This window comes from Branchiostoma floridae, chromosome 18 (assembly GCF_000003815.2).
Source record: "Branchiostoma floridae strain S238N-H82 chromosome 18, Bfl_VNyyK, whole genome shotgun sequence".
Taxonomy (NCBI): domain Eukaryota; kingdom Metazoa; phylum Chordata; class Leptocardii; order Amphioxiformes; family Branchiostomatidae; genus Branchiostoma; species Branchiostoma floridae.
Window position 1 is genome coordinate 15,767,004 of NC_049996.1, and position 24,833 is coordinate 15,791,836.

Here is a 24,833-nt window from a genome sequence, read left to right on the forward strand (position 1 = left end):
AGATAAGGTGACATTTCCAAACCGGGGCCCTGCCGGGATGTTTTATAAAGAAACGAAAAATCAAATTGTAACGTTATACCTAGAAAAATACACAAGTTATGCCCTTGAATCTTATCTAGACATTTTGTGTATTTTGATGTCTTTGATGTCTTACACAGACTGTATCTTGAGCTTGATCTGGCTTTCCTCTAGTCCCATTCTTTTCTGGAGTAAAATAACATCTTAAGCCTTACCTAGAACAGTAATTCACATCTGATTATCTTTGTGGAGATTTCAATCTCTGTCTCCATGATATTGACTCTCAAACATATTTCAAACGAGACTTAAGTTACTGTGACGTTAATAGAAACGTTAACGTTATATAAGGACAAGTAAAAGAACACAGCATGTATAAACAAGGTGACATGTTTATTGCAAGAAACACAAGTTGCATACTCTTTGCTTCTTCTTGAGGGAAAAATGACACATCTACTAAATAGTAACATGTAGTACACTGTAAAAACTGAATCTTTCAAATGGCATCTGATGGGATTAACACAACAGGGAGTCTACCACATTCATCACAGAAAACCAGTAGTATAAACAACTTGACTTTGACTGAAAGCATATCATATCAGTGCAGTACTCTGCTTGTCACACCTGCCTAACATGTAACACTTCCATCGTGATTGTTTGATCAACATCACTTTATCTTCGATGCCATTTGAAGAGAATTTTTCTTTCAATTCTATTCTACTTGTCTTGGGCATGGTTTTACCAATATTAAATAATGTTACTGTCAATATAACCGTTGGCTACTAAATAGATATTTCAAGGAGGTTGAAAGAGGTACTGTAGTTCATTCAATGTTAGTCATCCAAGTAATAGCATATGCCAAAAAAGTAGTTAATCAAGCAACTAGATATGATTTAAGAAACAGTCAGACGTTTTAGACAGCCATCCAGTGTCTTTCGTCAGTGACTCTGACTGTTTCAAAAATCATATCCAGTTGCATGAGTAACTGCTTTGGCAATATTTCATACAGTTTTCCCTTTACGCATTTAGTCTTATCTTATCTGTACTAATTAGAAGTGTGCTGATTGGTTGGTTCCAGCATGTCTATATAAGCAGTGTCAATGAGATCACATGACTTGACGCCGAGTTTCTCCATCAGCTCATTGGCTATCTGTTCTCCCTCGTCTGCTGATTGGCCAGGCTGCATCATCACCTGCCAATGACAAGACAGGGTTTGAATAATTGAAATTCCATTGACCAATCACAAAACAGGAATAGAAACACAGGTATCTGTGCTGTTAAAATAAAGAATGATAAAAGGAATGTTAAAGAATATAAAAAAATCTTTACAAAACTACCTCCAACTCCATGTAATGTCCCAGATTCTCCACATTGTCCACATGTATTCGGGTTTGTCCAACTAGATATAGGGTCCGCAGCTTTCTCACTATCCCTCGGATACCCAGTGCATGCCCAAGAGTCACCTGCAAAAACATATCAAAATTGTATGGCTTTATCTCATTCTCCCTTTCAGAATAAACAAATAGTATAGAATTGTTTGAGCATTGTGCTGACACTTGTGATGTTGACTATTTACCTAATAAAGCTATTTGTGTGTGTTCCAATTCTTTTGAGTATTAGTAATAGTATTATTAGAATAAGTACTATGTATGTATGCAAGCTATTTCCACAACATGGGAAGTATTAACCTGGAGTCCATCCTATTGTTAGCTTGGGTACCGTTCGGGTAGTAGTTCGCTCCAATGTTTATTATACACTACAGTCGCTTCTTGCTCCGACTTTTATTATACACTGTATATACATGTAGTCTCTTCTCTGCTAGCTATTCTTTCTGGGAACCTTGACATCTGTAACGTATGGAATCATCCAAATTCAAGACAAGGGCGCAGATTGGTCCCTACACATGAGCGAATTAAAGAATGGATTCACTCATTGTTTGCTGAAATTGCCAGGACCCTGGTCTTAGGTTGCTGATACATGTGTATGTTTTTACGACTCATAAGCCCCTACAGACAGAGCAGAATTAAGACATTGCATGCCCCAAACCGCGTAGCTCTCTCCTTGTATCGATGGCTCTCTGTGTACGTAAGAATAATAATTATAGGTGATCGTCACCAACCTTAATTTCTTCTGGGTTCTGAACCTTTGCGATGAAGAACACAGACTCTTTAGGGCCCTGCTGGTCCGGTCTATCATAGGAGATCAGCTCGGAAGGACAACCCTGGAAAAAGGGGGATTTTTGTTAGTATCCAGGCAGACTTACCAGTGGCATATTAAAGGTAGTATCAAAGCTGGCTAAGGAGTACAGTTGGCCAAAGGGCATCAGCCACTGGGAGCCAAACATACTCCTAGGCTGGCTTCACTCCTATTAATACTATCTTATGCTACCGTAAGATCTGCTCGGAGATTAAATTATTGTTGAACTGTGGCTGTAAATCTGGTTGTTAACTGTTACATATTATACTGAGTGGAAATTATAGAAACGGACAGAAAAAATATCCTGGCTCCCGGGGCGGCTCCCAGCAATGCAAACCACTATGCCAAAAGGCTCAGTGCTGTTTGGCAAGTTCAGTTTGGCTGAAACCTCACTGTAACTTGAATACAATATCAATGGCAACATCTAGTTTATCCATGGTCTAGAACTCATTTTCAAGAATATAAACCTTGGCAAAGGTTACAAGCTTCCTAACATATCAGAAAAGAAGAAGCTACTTTTTACCTTTAGATGCCTTAACTTGAGCCTTCCCCTTGGCACACAAAAGAAGGTGTCCTCTTGCACCAGCTGGGAGCCCTGTGATTGGCTGAGCTCAGAGGCCAGTTTGTGTAGTGAAGTGACGTCATGTACCCTTGCTTTAATCTCGATGTTGGACGGCATGACTTCATAAAGGTTGATTGTTTATTTTCTCTGCTTGTCTGGAATATTAATTACAAAGGCATCATTGGGAAGCATTTATGGCTTCTATTAAGTTCACAGTTCATAGTAGACTCATTTTGTTATCAAATGAAGTATCAAATTTTTCATTGATGATATCAAATTAAAGTTAAGGGGTTCCCCTATGTTTCCCTGATTTGGTTTTCCGTCCCTTCAATAACGTAGTAATGTTAACGTAACTGGTACCAATCAAATCATATTTAATTCAACAAATACTTTTGTTGTTAACAGCCATTTTAGATCGTTACCCGACAACATCGCTATCTTTTCGGGCCTGATTTGAAACAGGATATGTTATGCTAATAATAAGCCAACATGTACATTGTAACTTACAGTAAGACCACTGTAGCGACGAAAACGTTGTCTCTGCGTTTCTTGTCCGCTACGAAGGGTTTTCTAGTTGGCGCGCAATCTGCGACCTTTGACACCAAGAGGGTTATAGGTCATGGGTCAACGGCCTTCAGAACAGTTTCATACCGCGAAGTTTGTAAAACATGAACTCAAGATATTGTCATCTTTAAGCGGTACGTAATGGGGTTTTTCGGTTATGATCTCTTATCAAAGTTATGGTATGCGTGATTTTGTTCGAAAAGGTGTAGCTTTAACAGACTTAGAAATAGGCCCTTGCTGCAAAAAGTTTTCTTTTAGTTTTAGACCAGGTTGGTTTTAGACTTAACGTCAACGCTGTAATAATGGCTTAGTAACGTGTATGTGCAAGATTTGCTAGTCCTAAATGAATATGCCATCTTTTTACATTCGGTTAATAACCCTGTTATGCTAACGAAGTACAATGTTCGTCAATTTACTTAAAATAACCGAAATGTTCAATAAAATGATGTGTTTATAGCTTTGACTTTGAGAGTATTTACCTCCTTTTAGATGGCAATACGACATAGAATAAGCAATCAACAGCATATCCAGTAGTACTACTTAGGTTTCATTGTTTTATTGACATAACATTTGTCTAAGCCTTCAGTAAGGGTCACAACTAATACCTGGTATTATGATTGATATAATAACAAAACACAAGGCAATGTATAATACCTGAATAACAGACTTTGAACCAAATCTAACTTAACCTTGCCCAAAGAATTATTTTATCCATTCTATTCTAAACAAATTAAAGAAAGTAAAATTTTAGTCAGACATGATTTACAGATACACTCATGATAATTAAGTCATCATGCCAATTGATGATAAAGCTCATTGACAAGTCCTAAATGAATACTCTAAAACTAAGTAAAAAGCTAATTTTTGTGAATACATGTACTGTAACAGTAATTCTGAACTTTTTCTATTTGTGACACTGATTCAGAAATGAAATCATTTTCTGAGTAGCCAATTTGGGTAGCCAACTTCAAGTACTACTAGGGTAATAGTCTATACAATACCAACTTACTAATATCTTCTAACTTCCTTAACCTTACTGACTCTGAGTTGTGCTAACACTCTTAACAGGTGTCTGTCTGTCTGTGCCTGACTGTCTGATCTTGGTCCTGTGTTGAAATCTTCATCGATACTCTGACTTTAACCTCTTAAATACTAATTCTGACTTTTCCTACAAGTTGTGCTAACTCTTGACAGGTGTCTGTCTGTCTGTGTCTGACTGCCTGCTCTTGGTCCTGTGTTGACATCCTCATCGATACTCTGACTTTAACCTCCTTAATACTAATTCTGACTTTTCCTACAAGTTGTGCTAACTCTTAACACGGTGTCTGTCTGTCTGTGTCTGACTGTCAGTGCCCATGGGTCTCTTGTCCTTCTGAGCCTCGCGTTCCCTCTCAGCCATCACCTAGTCCTGTACATGTGTTGAAATCCTTAACAAATTACTGACTCTAACTTTTCCTACAAGTTGTGCTAACTCTTAACAGGTGCCTGTCTGTCTGCCCCTGATGGTCTGCTCTTGGGTCTCTTGTCCTTCTGAGCCTCTCGCTCTCTCACAGACATCAGTAAGTCCTGGAACATCTGCTGAACCCCCTCACCTGTCACAGCAGATGTCTCGTAGTACCTGGCACGGAAAGAGAGAAAAATTAAGACAAATGTATCAAAATAAAGGAGAAATGAAAAGGAAAATGGCTCAAAGCACTGTTAACGTACATGTACTGTACATGATTCAGACAACCTAATGTTCATATACTATTGATACTCGTAACAGTTATAATAGGGCCATGAAAGCTTTTAGTTAAATGTTTATCAATAAAAGTCTTTTGAGATGGAAAAACAGTTGATATGTATATTCAAGTACTTACTTGAGTTTGTGTGCACTTGCCCACTTTCTTCCATCTGCCATGGAAATCACACGCTTTGTCTTCAAGTCAGTCTGTGGGTTAGAAATGCAATGTCTGTGAGTTGTCAAAACTGGCCTCATGTTATAGTTATAAAGCAAGTCTGATAGAATTGCTGCTATAAAACATTATAAGGAATCATCATCTAGCTGGTTACTTGATGGAATTATACACGTACACTATAAAAACAGTATCTTAAGCAAGATACTCTAGGATTTCTAACACTTAAATGAGTAATCTAAATTAGGTTTCCTCCTTTAAAGCAGTTTTGGATCATCAAACGATGTGTAAACATTTATTGCATATTGCTTCATATAATTAGAAGAAATAATCAAGATTTGATCACTGGTTTTAGACTAAAGTTCTTGAACTGTGCTACATACATGTAAGTGGAGTCGTGTGGCACAATTGGCAGGGTGTCGATTCACAACCCAGAGGTTCTAGGTTCGAATCCTTTGATGTGCCACTGATCTTGTGCCCTTGGGAAAGGCACTTTCCCCACTTCACTAAGGTGAAAATGAGGACCTAGCTTGGGTTAGAACTGTCCCTTGGATAGGACGTTATATGGAGTTACTGTTCAGTACAAACCTGGTGTGTTACGCCTTGTTGGCCACAACAACAACTTCTGAGTTGAGCCCTCCATTTAGACAGGGTATAGACTAAAGCTCTTAAGATATGCTGAAGCTGTGCACATGTGCTACATACCTTGTTGGCCACAACAACAACCTCTGAGTTGAGCCCTCCGTACTTGCCGAGTTCTCTCAGCCATGTGTCCAGCGTGTCGAAGGTAGACTGGCTGGTGAGCTATGCCTTAACGCTGTTTACCGAGTATGCAAAACAAACAAACAAAAACAAATAAACAAACATACCTTGTTGGCCACAACAACAACCTCTGAGTTGAGCCCTCCGTACTTGCCGAGTTCCCGTAGCCAGGTGTCCAGTGTGTCGAAGGAAGACTGGCTGCTGATGTCGTACACCAGGAAGCACGCCTGCGTGTTCCCGTACAGCTCGTTACGCACCTCCAGGTAGTCGGAGTTCCCCGACAGGTCCCACAGGTGGATTCGCACTGTCAAACACAAGGTCATGGTTTGTTGAAATCCTTGCAAAACTAATTCTGACTTTCCTACACGTTGTGCTAACTCTTGGCAGGTGTCTGTCTGTCTGTGTCTGTCTGCTTTAATGTTCTAGTGTTGTATTCCTTACCGATACTCTGATTTTATCCTCCTTGATACTAATGTTCTGACCTTTTCTACATACAACTTGACGGGTGCCTGTCTGTCTGCAGCTGCTCTTGGTCCTGTGTTGTGATCCTTATGGATACTGACTCTGACTTTTCCTACATACAACTTGTGCTAACTCTTGACAGGTGTCTGTCTGTGATTTACACCAAGAAGCATGCCTGCGTGTTCCCGTACAGCTCGTTACGAACCTCCAGGTAGTCGGAGTTACCTGACAGGTCCCACAGGTGGATTCGCACTGTCAAACATAAGGTCATGGCTTTAGGAAAACAAGATGTGTGCATTCAAATAAAACTTATCTGTGTTGGTCAAATCCATTAGTTAGATTACAGCTTTTTCTGAATTTTGTGAAGGGTGTTAAGGAGGCAGTTATGATACATCTGGGCCATGTGTGAAAGGTCGCCTTAGGGATGAACCAGTGTGCTTGGCTGCAAACGTGAACCATTAGTAAAACTGCACTGCTCTACCGCTACATTTATATATATAGCTACTCGAATAAGCATCATTTTAATGATGGCTGCTCCAACATGAGTATGAGGCATGACAAATGATATCATGACACAGACTATACTCTCAGCACTTGCACACATACTAAGATATAATCTGAAAAGGTAAAGCATTCTTGACATCCTTCATTAGCTTTATTATTGAGGTGAAACCTGAATGGTTTTCTATTTCATTGGCTTTGCCCCATCTCATATTTTCAGTCAAACACAACAGGTCAGCCATTTCTAACCTAAACTAGAGTTACTCACAGTCTTCTCCTAGAATCTTCTCTATCTTGAAGCCATAGTCTACTCCAATAGTGGGCTGGTACACTGGAGAAAACTGGAACACACGGCATATTTTATACCCCTGACAAGTAAATAGCTACATGTAATTTCATTTACTTTGTAAGGTTATGTCAACAATGAGCAGCAATGCTATAGTCTACTAGAAAGGCAACACTCTGTGTGAAAATGCAGATTCTGAATGTTTTACCTGTAGCCTTTTGTCAAGGTACCTCACATGCAACACTGCTATAGTCAATTACTATTGATTACATGTATACAAGATGTTTTGTCCATTTGGTTTGCTTACCACTAGCTTTATTATAGACATTATTTCTAAACTTTGGTATGTATCAACTTTGGTATTAGTATTCTACTAATTGTTGGAAATTATATAATGTTACTTTCATTTTATCTTAATTATACAAGCAGAGGCAAAGTGCTGATTATTTTCTCTTTTAATTCAAAAATGTCATGTAGCAAATTCAGAGAAAACGAACCCTTGGTAAGCAACTACAGGCCTCACCTGACTCTCACAGAAGTGTTTGATAAGCGATGTCTTCCCCACTCCTGCATTACCCAATCCAACAACCTGGGAATCACAAACATCATATCATGCCATTTATGTTCACATTCCTGTACTATATCATGTATGTAGTTATAGACCTTAGATGAGTATCATTATGTATTAATTGACTTATTACTGTTGCCTTACAATTGTACCATGTACAAATGTCGTGCAATAAAGTTCATATCATACCATATCATAGTGCTACAGGATCAATACTGTTTGCTATTTTTCTTACTGCTCAATGAAACCAAGTAACTCTTAGCAGACCTACAATACTGTAAGTTAACTATACTGTGCTGTAATGATTTATAATGCTACTGACAGTCACATTCCAGTAATGTTTCAGTATTGCAAAAATTCTAAAGCCAGTGAAGGATCACCTACTGTTGGCTAATTTTCTTAATGCTCATGACAATCAAACGTAGCTCTAACCAAAGCTACAGTGCTCTGACACTTGTTAATACTGTTTAGAAGTGATTTATACCGACACTGGCAGTCACATAACAGTATGTATATTCTATTCATGGTTTATTCAAACATACGTACACATATAACACCAGTTCACCTTTATCCGTAGGGTAACCTTTATTCGTTCTTTTCCAGAACAATGTATTTAGGGATATCAAGTCAACAGATGATGGTTTCAAACTGCAATATTTTGAAAATAGTACAATTTGAAACAAATGTCCATTGACTTGATATCCCTGGATACCCTGTTTAGCAACACAACGGATATAGGTTACCCCGCGGATAAAGGTGAACTATAGTTACATACATGGACATACTAAAACAACGTTGCAGCCTGTCATGCCTTGCTGTAAACCTGGCTGAATTAAGTCTTTAAAAAATCTTAATGTATACAACACAACGTATTGTGACAGTGCTGTAAAACTGTTACACCAGCAGAGTCATGCATATTTCTTATCCAAGCTCTTCCATAGCTCAGATGTAATGACAGATCAAGGAGGTTGATTTTAACCTCCTTGGACAGATTAAACAAAGGTAACGGCACAAACTGTATATTCGACACCCCTTTTATCCGACACTTTTCATCACCTATCTGTCAGTAAAAATCTACCGCTGGCATGCAAATTCTTTCTAGTGCTTTATAAAACCAGTAACATGTATGACATAAAACCTTGAAAATTTGAGCTCTCAAAGATCGCATGTTGGAGCAGCAAGTTAATCAATCTTCCGGTGTGTTTTCCTGCCGTTAATGAAGCCGTGGGACGGGGGCAGAGGTCATGATTTCGAGGGATCTTACATTACGTCTTTACATTACAAAACCATAATCACAGTGAATAAATAACAAATCAATGAACTGTCCATTGATGACAACCCACATGCCTTGGAATGTCTCTCCTTCAAGTACAACGCGGCTTTGTTATGCTTATCGGCAGCCTTCCGAACACAGGCGCCATTTTGAAAATGTGCACCAGCACCCCCAATCTGTAATGCTCACATCCCAATACACAGCAAGGCGGATCTCACCGGCGATACCAACAGCCCCACATGGGGACGTACTGTAAGGAGTTTGTAGTGTGTTGTGTGGGTATATTTTTTGGGAGCCATTCACAAAACAACGTATTTACCGACATTTGCTTATCAAACAACGGATTAAAAGTTTCATAGAACGTCATAACCGTGTAGTGGAACAGCAGAAAGGATTTGCCACTGGTTGATGCATTTTCGGGCCATGTTTAGATCGCGATGCCGGCAGTTTACCAACATGCCGATTTGCCGATGAAACCTTGAGTAAGTGCCTGCCGATTGATACAAATTTGACGTTGTAAATATGAAATTCGTTGATAATCAGCCTTGTCATATTATTGTGACGGATTAAAGTTCCCCTGGGAATAGAATCCCAAGGGACTTGCTATCAGTTACACTCTCTTTGAAGTGTTAATTTCTGCTGATACCACGGAAAGTGGGAGACCAATGTACATGTAGTGATAGCCGGGGAAACATAGCAGTGCACTAAACAGTTTCCGGAATGCCCAAAAGCCTGCTTGTTTATTCATGGTTCAGTGTTGAAAATGCTGGAAAGTGTCGGATAAATGTTCTATGCCGTTAATTGAATTCTTTTATGTTTTATTGACATACGCTAGACTGATGCCATTTGCAAAACCTTGACCACTCTGTTATGCACGTTACACGACAAATAGCACAATACTATTTGAAAGCAAAATCCCTACCTTCACCCAAATAAGAGCATCAAGCACGTCTTTTGGAGACTTCGGCAAGTGTCCGGGTTTTCTATCCATAACTAATCGAATGTTATGGACTAAATGTTGTAAACTAGAAAGTTGACATATTTAGAGCATTGCGCTACTCATTCAGACCCAGTTGAAATAGAAACAACTTCCTCAACGCCTAGCACAAAAGTCAATGGCTTTCACGGTTTTATAAGATACTCTGCAGTCGCTGGAAAACAGTCAAAACACGCTCTGTGGTTGCAAGCGACCTGTTGCAAAATGTTACTTCCGCATTCTCGCGTCGGGTTGTCATGGTAACGTCCCGCCGAGTGCACTGTGGGTAATGATGAATGATTCCGCAGGTGGTTGTTCAGAGGTCAACGTCCGGCGGAACAAGTGGGAAGAAATTTAAGCGGCCCTCTTACTATTCGAGCAGAGGTTTGGCTTCGGCGGTTTTTGACGTGTTTTTAGGCGATTTTTGTTGCGCTTTCTATTTTGTTGCCTTGTGGAAATGAAGAAAAGGGTGGATGATAGAAATCGCGAGAAAAATTGCGTCAAAAAATGAGAAATAATATTAATACGTCAAAACCGTCAGAACCGAACCTCTGCCAAATGACCACTAATTACGTTTAATAGGGCGAGTGAGTGGATGAATGATTGACATATTGATAAAACAACAAGAACTGCAACGTGATTTCTATATGTATACTTTATTAGTCACACACGTCACACGAGAATCACAGTAGTACAGATCAAAATGGCCGTGAAAATCGAAGCCATGGCAGCTTGAACATTGATGTGGACTCATTTAGCTTTGGTAATCAATGGCTTTAGGACTCAGTATAGTTTAGAACAACAGCAATGATAATGGCCAAGTTACGGATGTCGGTCGTATATCCAGTCGTGAACGAATTATATGCTTGTATGAAGATTATAATGTTGGCAACTTTGGCATGACAAAATATTTGCATACATTTTTGTATGAATCACAGGTTATATTTGAAATGCAACAGAAGCTAGAAGGGAGCAAAATTGAAGTTACAAATTACATAAATATACATTACAAATATAAATTACAAGTTTCTTTGACATCTATGTAAGCCACGAGTTTCATTTTGACTTTAATAAACTGCAATCATTGGACCTCACCCCTGTTATAGTATAACACCTTCTCCTACAGTTAACATCATTAGACAAAAATGTCTTCAGCAAGAGACCAATCCACATCCTTCCATATTTCCTGGGTGCAAGAATAACAATGTCTATTTTGATTTGTCAGGACAAAATATTAGTATACATTTCTGTATGAATAACAGACCATATTTGGAATGCAATAGAATGTAACGTTAGAATGGAGCAAGATTCAAGTTACAAATTACAATTTTCTTTGACAAATACAACCTACAAGATTCTTTGACATCCATCTAAGCCACGAGTTTTCCTTTACGAAACTACAATTATTGGACCTCACCCCAGTTATACTAGTAATATAACACTTTCTCTTACGCTTAACGTCATTAGACAAAAATGTCTTCAGCAAGAGACCAATCCACATCCTTCCATATTTTCTGGGTGCAAGAACAACAATGTCTATTTTTATTTCACAGCCAATTTTAGGAGTAATTACTACAGCTTTTAATTTCCTTGCTTTTAACGCAGCAGCAGCCAGGAGTTAGACATGAGGGGCATTGATATCGTTGGTTGTACAGATCAGACAGTCGAATTAAATGTAGCCAGAATCTTCAGTATTACAGGAAGGGGTAAATTTGAATGAGAATCACTTAAACCTTTGATAAAAGCTTGCTCTCTGTGACATGACCAAAACTCCTCGGGTAGCACTCTCGTAAGGGGTCAGAATTTACAACTTTTCAACTTTGTTTCCTCAATATGAAGTGCAACGTAGGCTAGCTAAGGTAGCCGCTTGGCACAGATTTGTGTTGGTTCTGGGTTAGGCAGCAAGGGGAGGGTTAAACCAGTGTCGTGTCGGGAAGGTATCCTGTCCTGGTGACCTGAGATGACCTGTGGTCATACCTATGCCTTGTTCCGGTGACCTGAGATGACCTGTGATTATACTTAAACGCTCTAGCGATTAAGACTTGCCTTGTTTGTGGACTCGCCATTCATTAACTCAGCTGCGTTCGTTCGTGCCAAGAGTTCTAGACCTGTGAACTTGGCCTATCACTCTTGCGACCTTGAAAAATGGCACTGGTCCCTTTTGACATGACATGTTGAAGGGATTTTTGTTTTCTGAGGGTTTAACTGTGAGTGTAGACTGACTGGTACTTTGCGCAGCACTGATGTCTAATTGACTGTTCAGAGGGATTGTTTGTTGTACAGACAGAGGCATTGTCTGCATTTTGAACGTCGCAGCTCTCATTGTTTTGTTTTAGTTACCAGTCAAAGTCATGTATCCGGGCACACTACTACTGCCCGCTCGATGTGATCTGATGTTAGTACGACGGCCACGTGCAGGTATCTGGTAGTTCTGTGGGTCTCTCCAGACTTGAGGGGCTGTATCGTAGGATGGATGTTGGCCGCCCAGCCTGGTTGATGAAGGAAGGACCACCTCAGCTGCAGCGGTGTTAAATGATACTGAGTAGTCCCTGTCGTTTTGAGGCACCTGGTGTGTCGAAGGGTAAGATAGGGGTTTCCTGCTATATCTGTGGTTACAAACTAAACCCATGTATCGGTGGCCACTGTTGTCTGTGTGGGACAAGTCGCGTGATCTGATGTTAGTGTTACGTCCACGTGCAGGTATCTGGTAGTTCTGTGGGTCTCTCCGGACTTGAGGGGCTGTATCGTAGGATGGATGTTGGCCGCCCAGCCTGGTTGATGAAGGAAGGACCACCTCAGCTGCAGCAGTGTTAAATCTTACAGAGTAGTCCCTGTCGTCTTGAGGCACTCGGAGTGTCAGAGGGTAAGATAATCTATTGTTACCAATCAAACCCATGTATCGGTGACCACTGTTGTCTGTTTGGAGCATGCCGTGTGATCTGATGTTATTCTGACGACCACGTGCAGGTATCTGGTAGTTCTGTGGGTCTCGCCAGACTTGAGGGGCTGTATCGTAGGATGGATGTTGGCCGCCCAGCCTGGTTGATGAAGGAAGGACCACCTCAGCTGCAGCGGTACTAAGTCTTACAGAGTAGTCCACGTTGTCTTGAGGGTAAGATAGTCTGTGGTTACCAACTAAACCCATGTATCGTTGGCCACTGTTGTCGTGAGATCTGATGTTAGTCTGACGACCACGTGCAGGTATCTGGTAATTCTGTGGGTCTCTCCAGACTTGAGGGGCTGTATCGTAGGATGGATGTTTGCCGCCCAGCCTGGTTGATGAAGGAAGGACCACCTCAGCTTGAGGCACCCGACGTCTCGGAGGGTATGTGCTGTAGCGGTTGTAGTACTCATCTGGAATTTCCCAGTAAGAATGTTCTGCCCCTGGTCTTGTGTTGTAGTAGTTGAAGTACTGGTCAGGAATCTGATTATAGTTATTAGCAGTCTGTCGCGTCGTCGAAGCCGAAGTGTTTTGCCGGTCGAAGTACTCGTCGGGGATTTCGCTGTATTGGGGATCATCACCTGAAGATGAAGACTGCTGTGCAGTCCTATCGGGTGCAGTGCCTTGGGCTCCTCCTAGGTGGCCTCGTGAACAACAGTGCTGTCTTCTGACAACATACGTCACAAACAGTGCTACCAGTACTACCGCTACTATCGTTATCATTGTGATGATCGCTCGACGTGGGGATTTCTCCTTCACAGTTCCTTCTGTACTGGCATCTGTCTGGTCCAGGGTTAACTTTGTTGTTTGGTGCTCAGGTCCTCTTGTGGTCAGAGGCATCCCCTCTCCCGTACCATCAGGAGTGCAGGACACGGTCCTTGTGGCCTGGGTGTTTTCTGCACACACAGTGTCATCAGGAGTGCTGGACAATGGTGTCGCGAAGACGTGTTGGTATGTCTCCTCCCAGGTGTTGACCAAACATGTTACATTCGTCATTTCTTCATGACCAAAGGCACTCATGTGGTTACTGTATCTATCAGCATACAGCTTGGTGTTGTTGTCGTCAGATATGGCATTAGATAGAACTATTGCAACAATTTGGGGATTGCAGGACCTGTCTACACCCATGGGAACAATCTGCAGAGTAATGTCTCCCCGCAACGCTACTTTTACAGTGGACACATCTTCCCAAGCCCGTTTGCACAAGTTGTCGATGTTTTTAGCATGTTTGTCTGATTTTGTGTGAACTGATATGATAACCAGTGGCAGGTTATACTTAGTTTGATTTGCTGCTTTTCGTCCAGCAAGAAGATTTAGATAAGTACATTGACTAAGTGGTTCCGCAGTTGGCCGAGCGGCCTGTGTGCGGATGTCATGTTGCATCTGGACATGATAAAATGGCCTCAGTTGGTTAAGCTCAGTGATACAGAAAAGCACTTCGTTAACCCTGACTGCAACGCGCTGGCCTCTATACATAGGATAACGATACTTCAATTTCCAGTTCATTACCAAATTAATAGAATCATCGAGAGCAAGCAACCTATTCCCACCCAGTGACAATGTTTCTAGTCTGTTGAGCCCCTCTACAGTTTCCCTTGACAAACACGTCAACATATTCCTGCTCAAGTCTAGGTTTGATAGCAATGACAGTGACTTGAATGCCTGTGGGGGAATGGTTTCAATAGAATTAGATCTCAAGGAAAGGCTGTTTAAAACTTTCAGATTGTAAAACCAAGATGACTGGATAACCTGCAAATAGTTGTTGTCAAGGTTCAATATGCCCAGGTAAGAGACATTTTGGAAGCATTTTGAATCCATATTACTTATGCGGTTATGTGACAATGACAGGGTCCGGAACAGCGCGGGAGACTTTAAACCGTCAAACCAGGCTCCCTTGACGTGAGTTAAGTTGTTGAAGTCAAGCTGCAAGAATGCCAATTTAGGAAACTCTGCCAAAATCCCCTGTTCCAAATCTGTGATTCCACATTGAATGAGAGCAAGGTCGTATGTTTCCGATTGCTGTGGTGGTCGTAGTTTCTGAACTGACAGAATCCCAAACGAGAACCCCCGAACGGCTACACTGCCCTTGTTAGGAAGACATGGTGAGGTTGGCTGGGAGGAGTTCTTTACGTTTAGCACTGGCTGTTGCTGTAGCTGCGCGGGGCATAGTATACAGGCGTCATACTGAGGGCTGGGTCGATGATTAATTGGTTTACTATTGGGAATACAGGATGACCAGGAGTTTGTGTTCTTGCACCCAGGAAAACATGCAGGCTCTAAACTTGCACAACTCACAAGGATAGTGAAAACAACTACCACCTGCTGTACTACATGTGACATGCTAGATATGAAACTATATAACAGCTAAGTTACTTCTAAACGGTCTGTGCCGCTGTCTGCTGCAGGGTTGTTATCCCCTAGTCGGGGAGGGCGAACAACCAGCCGGCTGGCTCACCTGAAAAATAAAGCAAGCGTATTATGATTATTTTTACCTTGTAAATGTATTGACATAAATGATAAAATATAACAAAAATCATGTCGATCCCTCAACCCCTTCATGAGTTATTCTGTTTCAAGGTCGGCTCATGAAATTCCAAATCGGGGCCATTCCAACAAAAACGCCAGGTGCCCAAACCTATAGCTACACCACTTATTTTCACAACTTCTTTATTTAAAAGTACATAAAATAAGTACATGAAATAATACAGCTACCATGTAAAATTGACATTTGTTTAGTATCATTAGCAAGAGTGTTGAAATCAACCGTAAATGTCCTAGTATCTCAGAAAACAAGATCTATTTACCTAGCCTGGGTCCCATCCGATTACTATCGGGCCCGCCCTTAAGTGATCAGATGGCATCCAGGCGAATAATTGATAATTAATTACCAAATAAAAATCATAACCATAGTCCAGAAATTTCCGCAGCAGTACCATAAAAAACACACTAGAAAGCCATTATCGAACTTGACCTTTTTTCTGACCCCTTACCAAACCAGCGGTGTCAGCTGGATGGAAAAGAGAAGAATTTGGCCAAATGGGGACAAATAAGTTGCCATGGGATTTAAGTCTTTTGCAGTCTATCCCGCTATCCGCCGGCCGGCCAGTTCACTCCTAGGCCAATTACATGTAACTCATACTAGGCTTTTATTCCTAATTTGACCAAATTCCCCTATTAATATTCTGGTAGAGACTAATAGACATATACATATATTGGAAAAGGCTCTAGTTGCGTGATAAGAACGATTTGATATGGATGACATCTACATATACACACATACATAGTCATACTTTTATTGAGTTGTATCATTAACAAAGTGTGATCTATCATTCACCATTACAATTAGGTCCCTATCACATAGCCCAGTCTCTGATTCAATAATTTCTTAAACAAAGGTATGGACGGCTTCCAGGAACCCCAAACTTGGCGCCTTCGCGCGCAAGCATGCGAATGATAAAAATTAACTTCAGTATGAAATCTAAATGATTAAACAAATTACTAAACACACATAGTATGGTCTACCGAACGATAGATTCTTCAGCTTTGTTCTTTCACAACTTGTTTGAGACTGGCATTCTACAACATTAGCATCCGTTTTCCGATATACTTCCTATTATCGGCACATATTTGCTCATTTTGCAACTGCTTTGTAAGATTTACAAATTTGGGGTAACGGACGAAAATCAATTGGTGCATGGACGTCATCAAAAGAAACGAATCCACATAGCCTTTGATGCACACAAGCATTGTAACACTACGACCTGAGGCTTTTGAACGGCGAATTGGAATTCATGTTATTCAAAAATCTCCTTGTCGCATAACCCATGAAATAGAATGCAGAATGCATAATGGGATCAACATAAAACTAAATCTAGAAAAAACTCCTCAGTTTGGATACTTACTTTTACTTGAATACAAATGATTAAATCACTAAAGTCAAATTTCAAAACTGGGGTCCGGCCAGGATGTTTACGGAAACAAGAGTAAAAGCGCTTATCCAGGAATATGTACAAATTATGCAAACTATAAACAAACTATAGCAATACGACCAGTCTTTTGGACGGCGAATTGGAATTCATGTTATTAAAAAATCTACTTGCATATGAATCACCCGTGAAATAAAATCTACAATACACCAGGGCAATGTGGGATCAACATGGAACTAGACAAATTGGATCGTTACTTTTACTTCAATACAAATGATTTAAACACCCCAACTACATGTAATTCTAAAGGACCAACCGGAATGTTAACGGAAACAAGAATGAAAGTGTTTATCCAGGAATATGCACAAATTATGCAGATGGTTATTTTTCTTTACGTTCTGTGTTTTGTTGTCTTTTATATCGGGATTTTCGTTCCGGAAAGCTGCCCGATAGGCCCGGATTGGAAATGTGACCGTACCATAACAAGGCGACTCAACCGACAGACAGATTGACCGATTGCTGTAAAGATCTTTAACGTTAAATGTTAAAATATTTAACGTTACCTCGAATACATACACCCATTAAACTGCAGGAATTTGATTTGCGACGACAATGTACATTGTACACTATGTAACCCAAGCGACAGACACGCAGACAGACAGACTGTTGTAAAGATCTTGTAAAATATGTATATTACACTGTAGAGTTTTGTGGCGATAGTAGTGAGTAGACAAAAAGGCCGACTGGAAACATAGGCTGTTACTATGGTTACACACCCCTTCCACTTAAGACAGCGACCGAATTGCGACCGCTGAATGACTAAAGATGTTAGAAATCCTTCAAAGAATTTCATTGATAAAGAACGAATTTTATTTTGTTTCGCTGCAACTCCCGAAGACTGCGAAGGAGGCAAAGTGAGAAGAGTTCTTACCGCGTACCGGCTAAGGCGGTCGCCCCTCCCGTCCACCACGGCCTTGTGCGGCGAGGGTGCTGCGTCTCGACTGGAACAGCCCGGAAAATGGCCAGCAGTCCCTGGAAATAAACAAGGATACAAAAATTAGTTCGCACCATCAGCCTTACGTGCCATGAAATTGCGCTGTATGGAGATACATTTATTGACTTGATGGATACAAAAAGTAGTTCGCACTTTTAGCCTCACGTGTCAAGAAAAAGCTTAAGGGTTATATGGAGATACATTTCTTCACATTAAGTTGAGTATTTTGGAATTGCATTTTCACGATAGGTTAAACGTTAACAAATTGATGGATATTATAATAGAAAAACGGTACAGAAGAAACTTTTCGCTTTACTTTGTAATGCTACTAACGAAGACCTTGATTGCACACATTCACATATACATATTCTTACATACATACTTGGTTAAGTGTAGGTCGCAACAAAAAGCATAGTTTACGGATACATGATGTATATACAATGTTAAGTCTATGCCCAATGCCCAAGTCTACTTGTGAATTCGACTTCTTCTCGCTTCTTTATCAAGCTCAAAAGGAGCCTGTATGTTTGCATCATTGCAGATGATATGCCGCTTATTCAAATAATACCAATCATACTAATACTACAACGTAAAGAAGAAAAAAGCCTCGAAAGTTACATGATTGTGATCCACATACGAGTAGCATTACTGTAATCTCAAACCGATACAAAGCTTCATGAGCGCTTCTTTGTGATGGCGAAAATGTAAGCAAATATATGTTCAAATCAAAGATTTGTCTAAATTCATTACAAATATGACTTGCCTGTCTCACTTAGGCGTAAGAAGTAGGTACACATATGTTCTATCAGTTTCTCAAGTTTAGTTTTCTCGTTGCTGCATAAACTACATTCTACAACAAAACACGGTTCATTTTCTATTCTATCTGTGTTACAGTATCGACATATCCGTTGTTAAAAGTGATACTTTAAACGCATCTACTCTCCAAGCAGAGGTTCGGCTCGGGCTGTTTTGACGTTGGTTCATATATCTGACAGCGTTCGGCCGGTGGACATGAAGTAAAATATCAAACGGTACAAAATAGAAAGCCTGATAAAAAACGCCTTAAAACACTACAAAAACAGCCGGAATGGAACCTCTGAGTATGAAGTAGTTCTCATCGTGTCCGGTGGAGAGACTTACCGGTGGATCAGGCGGCGGCGGTTGTTTGTTCTCATGGCTGCATCTTGCGTTCCTCAGATCACAAAAAGGACAGATGTCGTCTCTGCACTTTCCTGTTTCTGGTCTGTTCCTCAGAACAAAGAGCACTCCTTTTCATCTCCCTCGGTCCGTACCCATGGCAACGCTACAGACGTCAGCCCTACGGTATGCTATGTCGCAAATGGGGTGGCGGAAAGTTGAAACATTCAAATGAAATTTTTTGCTACCTTCATTAGCAGTTAGACGGCTCTGTGTCCACCTTTCCATGGAAATTTGTAACGGATCTCAAAGGATTGACGGATGGAAAGAAAATGCAGAAAGAGTCTGAAAAACACATTTCCGTTTAACGTACGATAGTGCAATAGAAATAATATTAAATGGAAAAGCTAATATTTTCTGACTTCATCAACTTGCTTATTGTAAGTGGAGAATAAAGGAAAAGGTGGAGAAAGATGGGGAAAGATAGATAGCCAGAGAGAGAGAGAGAGAGAGAGAGAAAGAGAGAGAGTACATGAGGCAGAAAAAGCGCACACGTAAACATGCAGCCTTAAGAGAGAGAGAGAGAGAGAGAGAGAGAGAGAGAGAGAGAGAGAGAGAGAGAGAGAGAGATAAAAGAGCAAACGAAAACAAACAGCATTTGAGAGAGATACGGAGACACGCCATCCTTCTTCATAGTTTTATTTCCTATTCATGCAGCAGCCCGATACAACTCCTTACAACGCCTTGTTATTTCAAACCTTTTTCACATCCATGTTAGTTTTGGTGTTGTTATTTATTCAGCTGTTTCATTCAATTCTGGCTATCCCTATTCCAACTATTGAATGTAATCATGCTATTCAAAAATACAATTGAAAAATACCATAAACTGGAGCGCACACAATTACCGGCCACAAAGTGATATACACGGCGTAAAGATCAAACAACTTCATTTTGAGCTGGAATGTTTTTCTATTTCATATCCCCTTTTTATGTGCAGTGTTCAGACTTAATTGTCTGTGTTTCAGATTGTGAAAATGGTGAATAAACAGGCCTGAGAAAAGGAAACGCACATTTACTTTGAAACTGTTAAAAACGGAAGTCTTAGTGTCCATTCGTTTGGTCAAAGCGTCCTGTACTTTTCTGTGTTGTTTGATACGGGGTTTCCATTCGTTACAGAGAGTGAGAATGAAAGTAAAAGTCATCACAAGACTTTTCACGATACTGCATCAAAATTTGGTATAGATGCCTCGGAACTGTAAGAGCCGATTTCTTTCGAGACGTAAAGAAAATAGTTCAAGAAGAGGTGATGGGATGACAACATGTCACATCCCGAAGCGGCTGTTCCGTCTACATGTCACCTCCCCACGGACAGTCTAGCTTGCTGTTTTTGTGTACATGTGAATAAACAATACGTCACGCTTTCATGGACTCCTTCTCCAATGCTTTGGAATCGTAAAACGTAATAATGATAACATTCTTGCCCGAGGACTCATTGTAAGTGACCGAAAACTAACAGATATGACAGACAAACAAAGGTAAACACCCTTATAGAGGGTGTACAGCGTCGTGCATCTAAGTATATACTGGGTGCTGGTCATGAACATCCTGACTACAAATCCAGGTTGACGTCTCTGGGTATGCTACCACTCTCATATAGGAGAGAAGCTGCCGACGTTCTACTCTTTGTAAAGTCTATTGGGAACATATATGACTCAGACATAGTGAAATATGTTTCTTTCTCATCTAGAGGGACTAGAAGCTTTAGGGCCAACATGGCAACACCTTTTAGGTCTAAAACTCAACAGTATGCCACCTCATACATCCCAAGACTCATTAGTATTTGGAATGGGCTGGATGGGAACCTTAGAGCCATGGGCCGCTATGTCTCTCAGTCATCACACATAACTACATTTAAACGACAGTTGTTAAAATACCTACACAACCGATTCACACACCTTTATAATACAGACACCCCATGTACCTGGACGTCGTTCTGCTCCTGTTCGACGTGCTTCGCAACAAGAGCACGTTAACCGTTCAACTTTGTATATAAACATTGTGCATTTTGTATATAAGTTATATTTTGTTTCCGATTATCACTGTGCATACCATTTTTGATTATTCTTATTATTTACTTGAATGTGTATTGTATATAAGTTATTGTTTGTTTCCGATTATTCCTGTATATACCATTGTTGACTCTTATTATTTACTTGTATTGTGTACTTTGTTTCGGGGAGACAACTTGCAGAGGTGGTATCACCTGTTTTGTCTCCCCACCATTTTTATATGGGAAGTGTAATAAACAAATAAACAAATAAACAAACTGTTCACTAAGCGATTATGGCTAACTGTATGCTATTAGTATAGCTACTCTTGTCTAAAAGCTTACTCTAGAATGGTTATGGTTTTATGGACAATAAACAGTCACTGTTAAATATGCCGATTTCAAAAGTTACACAGACAATCAAATACATGCCATAAAAATCTTTATTTGATTTTAGATACTAGTATTCTTTCCCATTTTCGCTTGTAAGATTTGCATTTCTATTTCCTGGCCTTTTCGTCGCTACAACAATCTTGTTTCGGGGTTTAAAACTAACAGTAACAAACACATGTCTACAAAACTTATGAGCGTCCCTTCCCCAAAGTGTTTACTGAAATATCCCCTACAAGACGGTGATGGCGGCGGGCGCACCTGTTGTCTAGAAATGGAGTGTCCCGTTTCTGTCAGGGGGGCAATGAGAGCGACCGAGGGAGGTATCTTTGAATCGTCTGTTTTACCCTTTGGATCAACAAACTTTTGAGTTTCGTCTAAATTGTACAATCTTGGGTGCATGTTACAAATACATATGTTTGTATCAATCATTTAAGAAGACACCACAAAATAAGAAAATAGAAAATATTTCCGTGTTTCATTCCACCCGGACAACGAAATGGTACGTCCCTCACTATCACCACCAATCACGTTCAAGTTCGGATGAGAGAATTTTTCATACAAACTTTTGGCGCCACTGCACTTTGAGAGGAGAGCGAACATGGGGAGTCCCGTTAGAACTGAGGTAAGAATTTTCCATGTTTTTATGGGAAAATACTAAGTTTTATCCAAGTTTTACTTTGTGTAGTCTCTGTAGAACATGTTGCCATTTGTCCTGATTGACTTCCAAGATATTTCATACGCATTTTCTCTCAAAATTTCTAGATATGTGAAGTACGATAAGGTATAGGCTGGGATTGCGTAAGTCAACATATACAAAACACGTACGACATTTTTCTGTAATCTCCTGTAAACTGCATAGTTTTCCTCAAGTTTACCTCAGAATTTTCAGACAAAATGTTCCGACATAGAATTTTTTCACTTTTAGCCTTCTTTCATCGGGGAAAATTTCAGAAAAATTGTTCAACGCCCCTCCGTAGCTTGGACCCGGGGTAGCATTGAACATGGCCCCGGTTGCAATGTTATGCAATACCCTACCATGACGCTGTCGATGTGAGATCGAAAAGTCATTGAAAATTGTTGATTTTTCCTCACGTTTACCTCAGAATTTTCAGAAAAAATGTTCAGACATGTCGTAGTGTCACCTTTAGCCTTTTTAATCCGTGGAAAATTAAGTAAAAAATTGGTAGCGGCCTTGTGTAGCTTGACCCTAGGATAGCATTGAACATGGCCCCGCTTGTTATGTTAGGCAATGCCCGTATCTGACGCAGTCGGTCTCAGTCCGAAAAGTCAAAGGAAACTGTTTGGTTTTTCCTCAAGTTTACCTCAGAATGTTTAGAAAAAAATGTTCAGACATGTGCTAGTGTAACTTTTGCCTCTTTTTATCCGCAAAAAGTTGATAAAAATTTTTCGGCCATAGCGGCATAGCGGCCCTTTCGTAATTGGGCCCGGGGACAGGGGACATAGACCCGAGCGTAATATTGGTAGTACCCGGTACGGATCCCGTGACTAGCTGAAGTTGCCAATTAAACGCATTTCTAGTATTTTTTTACATTGTTGTAGATATTCACGTCTGTATTCTTTAATTTGGTTGTTTTTGCTCATGGAGATTGTCAATTTGTACCACGGGACGACATTACCTCACCGTCTGACGGAGCTGTCAATCATCCTAGATGTACTGTAGGAACTGAAGATAGTTGTTACGTGACAATTTTGTCAAAAGTAAATTTTTCTCACAAGTTTACCTCAAAATTGTTGCCAAAAATATCCCCACAAATAGTAGTACAGCTTTTGACTATGTCTTTTTTTAAATTTTTTGCGGAAAATCCGGTTTACCGGGTTCAACTTCTGCGTCGGCCGGCCATAACAGGTGGCACGGGCCCGCCCGGGTTTTGACATCGCCCGATACATGACCCACGAAGTAGATGTTACGTCAGAATTTGCACTAAAATAATGTTCTTTCGCACGTTTTCCTCAGAATTGTCGCGAAAAATATTCTGGAAACTAGTAGTACGGATTTTAATTGCATTGTTCTTGAAATTTACGGAGAATTCGTTCACCGGGTTCACCTAGTGCGTTGGCCGACCATAACAAGTGGCATGTCTCGCCCGGATTTTGACACCGCCCGAGTAACGTTACAGGGCGGGAGTGGTAGTTAGATGTTACGTCAGAATTTGCACGGAAAACAATGTTATTCCTCAAATGTTCATCAAAATTGTCAAGAATATATCCGTACACCTTGTAGTGTAACTTTAAGAATTGCCACTTAAATATTCTGACACCTGTTGCTCACTTCTCACTTCCAGCTATGCAGCGCCGCCTGGCTCAGAAAAACAAACTGCAGAACATGACTGACAGAAGACCAACAGTCATTTATAAATGTAAACCAGGTAAGCTTGTGTCTTCCCCCACTTTTAAAAGCTCTTTTGAAAACAAATGATGTGCTTTCTTAAAGTACTTTCTTCTGTCTTTATATGATCTCTAGAACAAGTGCTGAGAATTCTCATTTACAAAACCATTCACTGATTAAAGAATGTGCTTATTTAATTAGGGCAATACACCTGTACCTGTGTTTGATTTGATTATGTAAAAGCATTTGCAGGTGTGTACAATTAGGCAGCCTAGTTGCTTTCAGATGATTACACCTGATTCACCAGTTTTGTTACTGCATGCTTTCTGAAACCAAGGAGGTTATAGCTCTCTCTCCTACCCTCTCTCCTTTCTTCAGAACATCTTCCCATCAGTTTTACTGTTTCCAGGCTGCTTGAAGGAAGGAAGGAAGCATCTTGCCCACAGTGAGAACACAAATAGGATTTGTATGTAGATATCCTTTTTTTTGCTGAAGTTGTAGAATGAGTAAGGGTGGGGGGCATATGGGGAACTTGAGTCAAACTCTACTTTGGTTCGGCTCTCTAAATGAGTTAAATGTAGGGAACATTTTGAAAAGAGTGTGCCTTGTGACAAAGATATTTCAGAAGATCTTTGCATAAAATAACTGGGGTTCAGGGATAGAATTGCTTAGAGTAAGACATTCATGAATGATATAGTTCACAAGGAGAATACCAGGAAGAAGCAATATCATGTTACTGTACATTTGAAACTTGTACAATCATTATGACTCAGTGACAAAACTGTATGGAATATATCTGGAAAGAACTGAAGAAGCAAAACTATGTAACGTTACCAGTGTTCTGAATGTTACCCAACCATCTTGTAAGGAGAAGATGGAACACTGGTTGAAAAACGCTTCATCTATGCTTCGTAATTGAAAAGATATAACAGTATAGTACGAACTTTTTTTACTAATCTTTTATGGAAGAAGACGGATTTTAAAATCA

The 24,833-nt window shown here is 40.3% G+C and overlaps 3 protein-coding genes across 3 annotated transcripts; all 3 read right to left on the bottom strand.

The window, feature by feature from the left end:
• Positions 1 to 389: 389 nt before the first annotated feature.
• On the bottom strand, positions 390 to 2,922 carry LOC118406192. Its single transcript, XM_035806086.1, has 4 exons — positions 2,735 to 2,922; positions 2,135 to 2,236; positions 1,353 to 1,478; positions 390 to 1,207 (listed from the first exon to the last, which is right to left on the bottom strand). Exons 1-4 carry the CDS (start codon positions 2,888 to 2,890, stop codon positions 1,061 to 1,063), a joined length of 531 nt encoding a protein of 176 aa, XP_035661979.1. The 5' UTR covers positions 2,891 to 2,922; the 3' UTR covers positions 390 to 1,060.
• An 810-nt stretch (positions 2,923 to 3,732) lies between these two features.
• On the bottom strand, positions 3,733 to 10,316 carry LOC118406086 (dnaJ homolog subfamily C member 27-like). Its single transcript, XM_035805947.1, has 6 exons — positions 10,007 to 10,316; positions 7,767 to 7,832; positions 7,226 to 7,298; positions 6,102 to 6,298; positions 5,197 to 5,267; positions 3,733 to 4,955 (listed from the first exon to the last, which is right to left on the bottom strand). Exons 1-6 carry the CDS (start codon positions 10,073 to 10,075, stop codon positions 4,805 to 4,807), a joined length of 627 nt encoding a protein of 208 aa, XP_035661840.1. The 5' UTR covers positions 10,076 to 10,316; the 3' UTR covers positions 3,733 to 4,804.
• Positions 10,317 to 12,392: 2,076 nt separating this feature from the next.
• On the bottom strand, positions 12,393 to 19,147 carry LOC118405483. Its single transcript, XM_035804985.1, has 3 exons — positions 19,062 to 19,147; positions 17,866 to 17,959; positions 12,393 to 15,456 (listed from the first exon to the last, which is right to left on the bottom strand). Exon 3 carries the CDS (start codon positions 15,339 to 15,341, stop codon positions 12,393 to 12,395), a length of 2,949 nt encoding a protein of 982 aa, XP_035660878.1. The 5' UTR covers positions 15,342 to 15,456; positions 17,866 to 17,959; positions 19,062 to 19,147.
• Between the last annotated feature and the right edge of the window lie 5,686 nt (positions 19,148 to 24,833).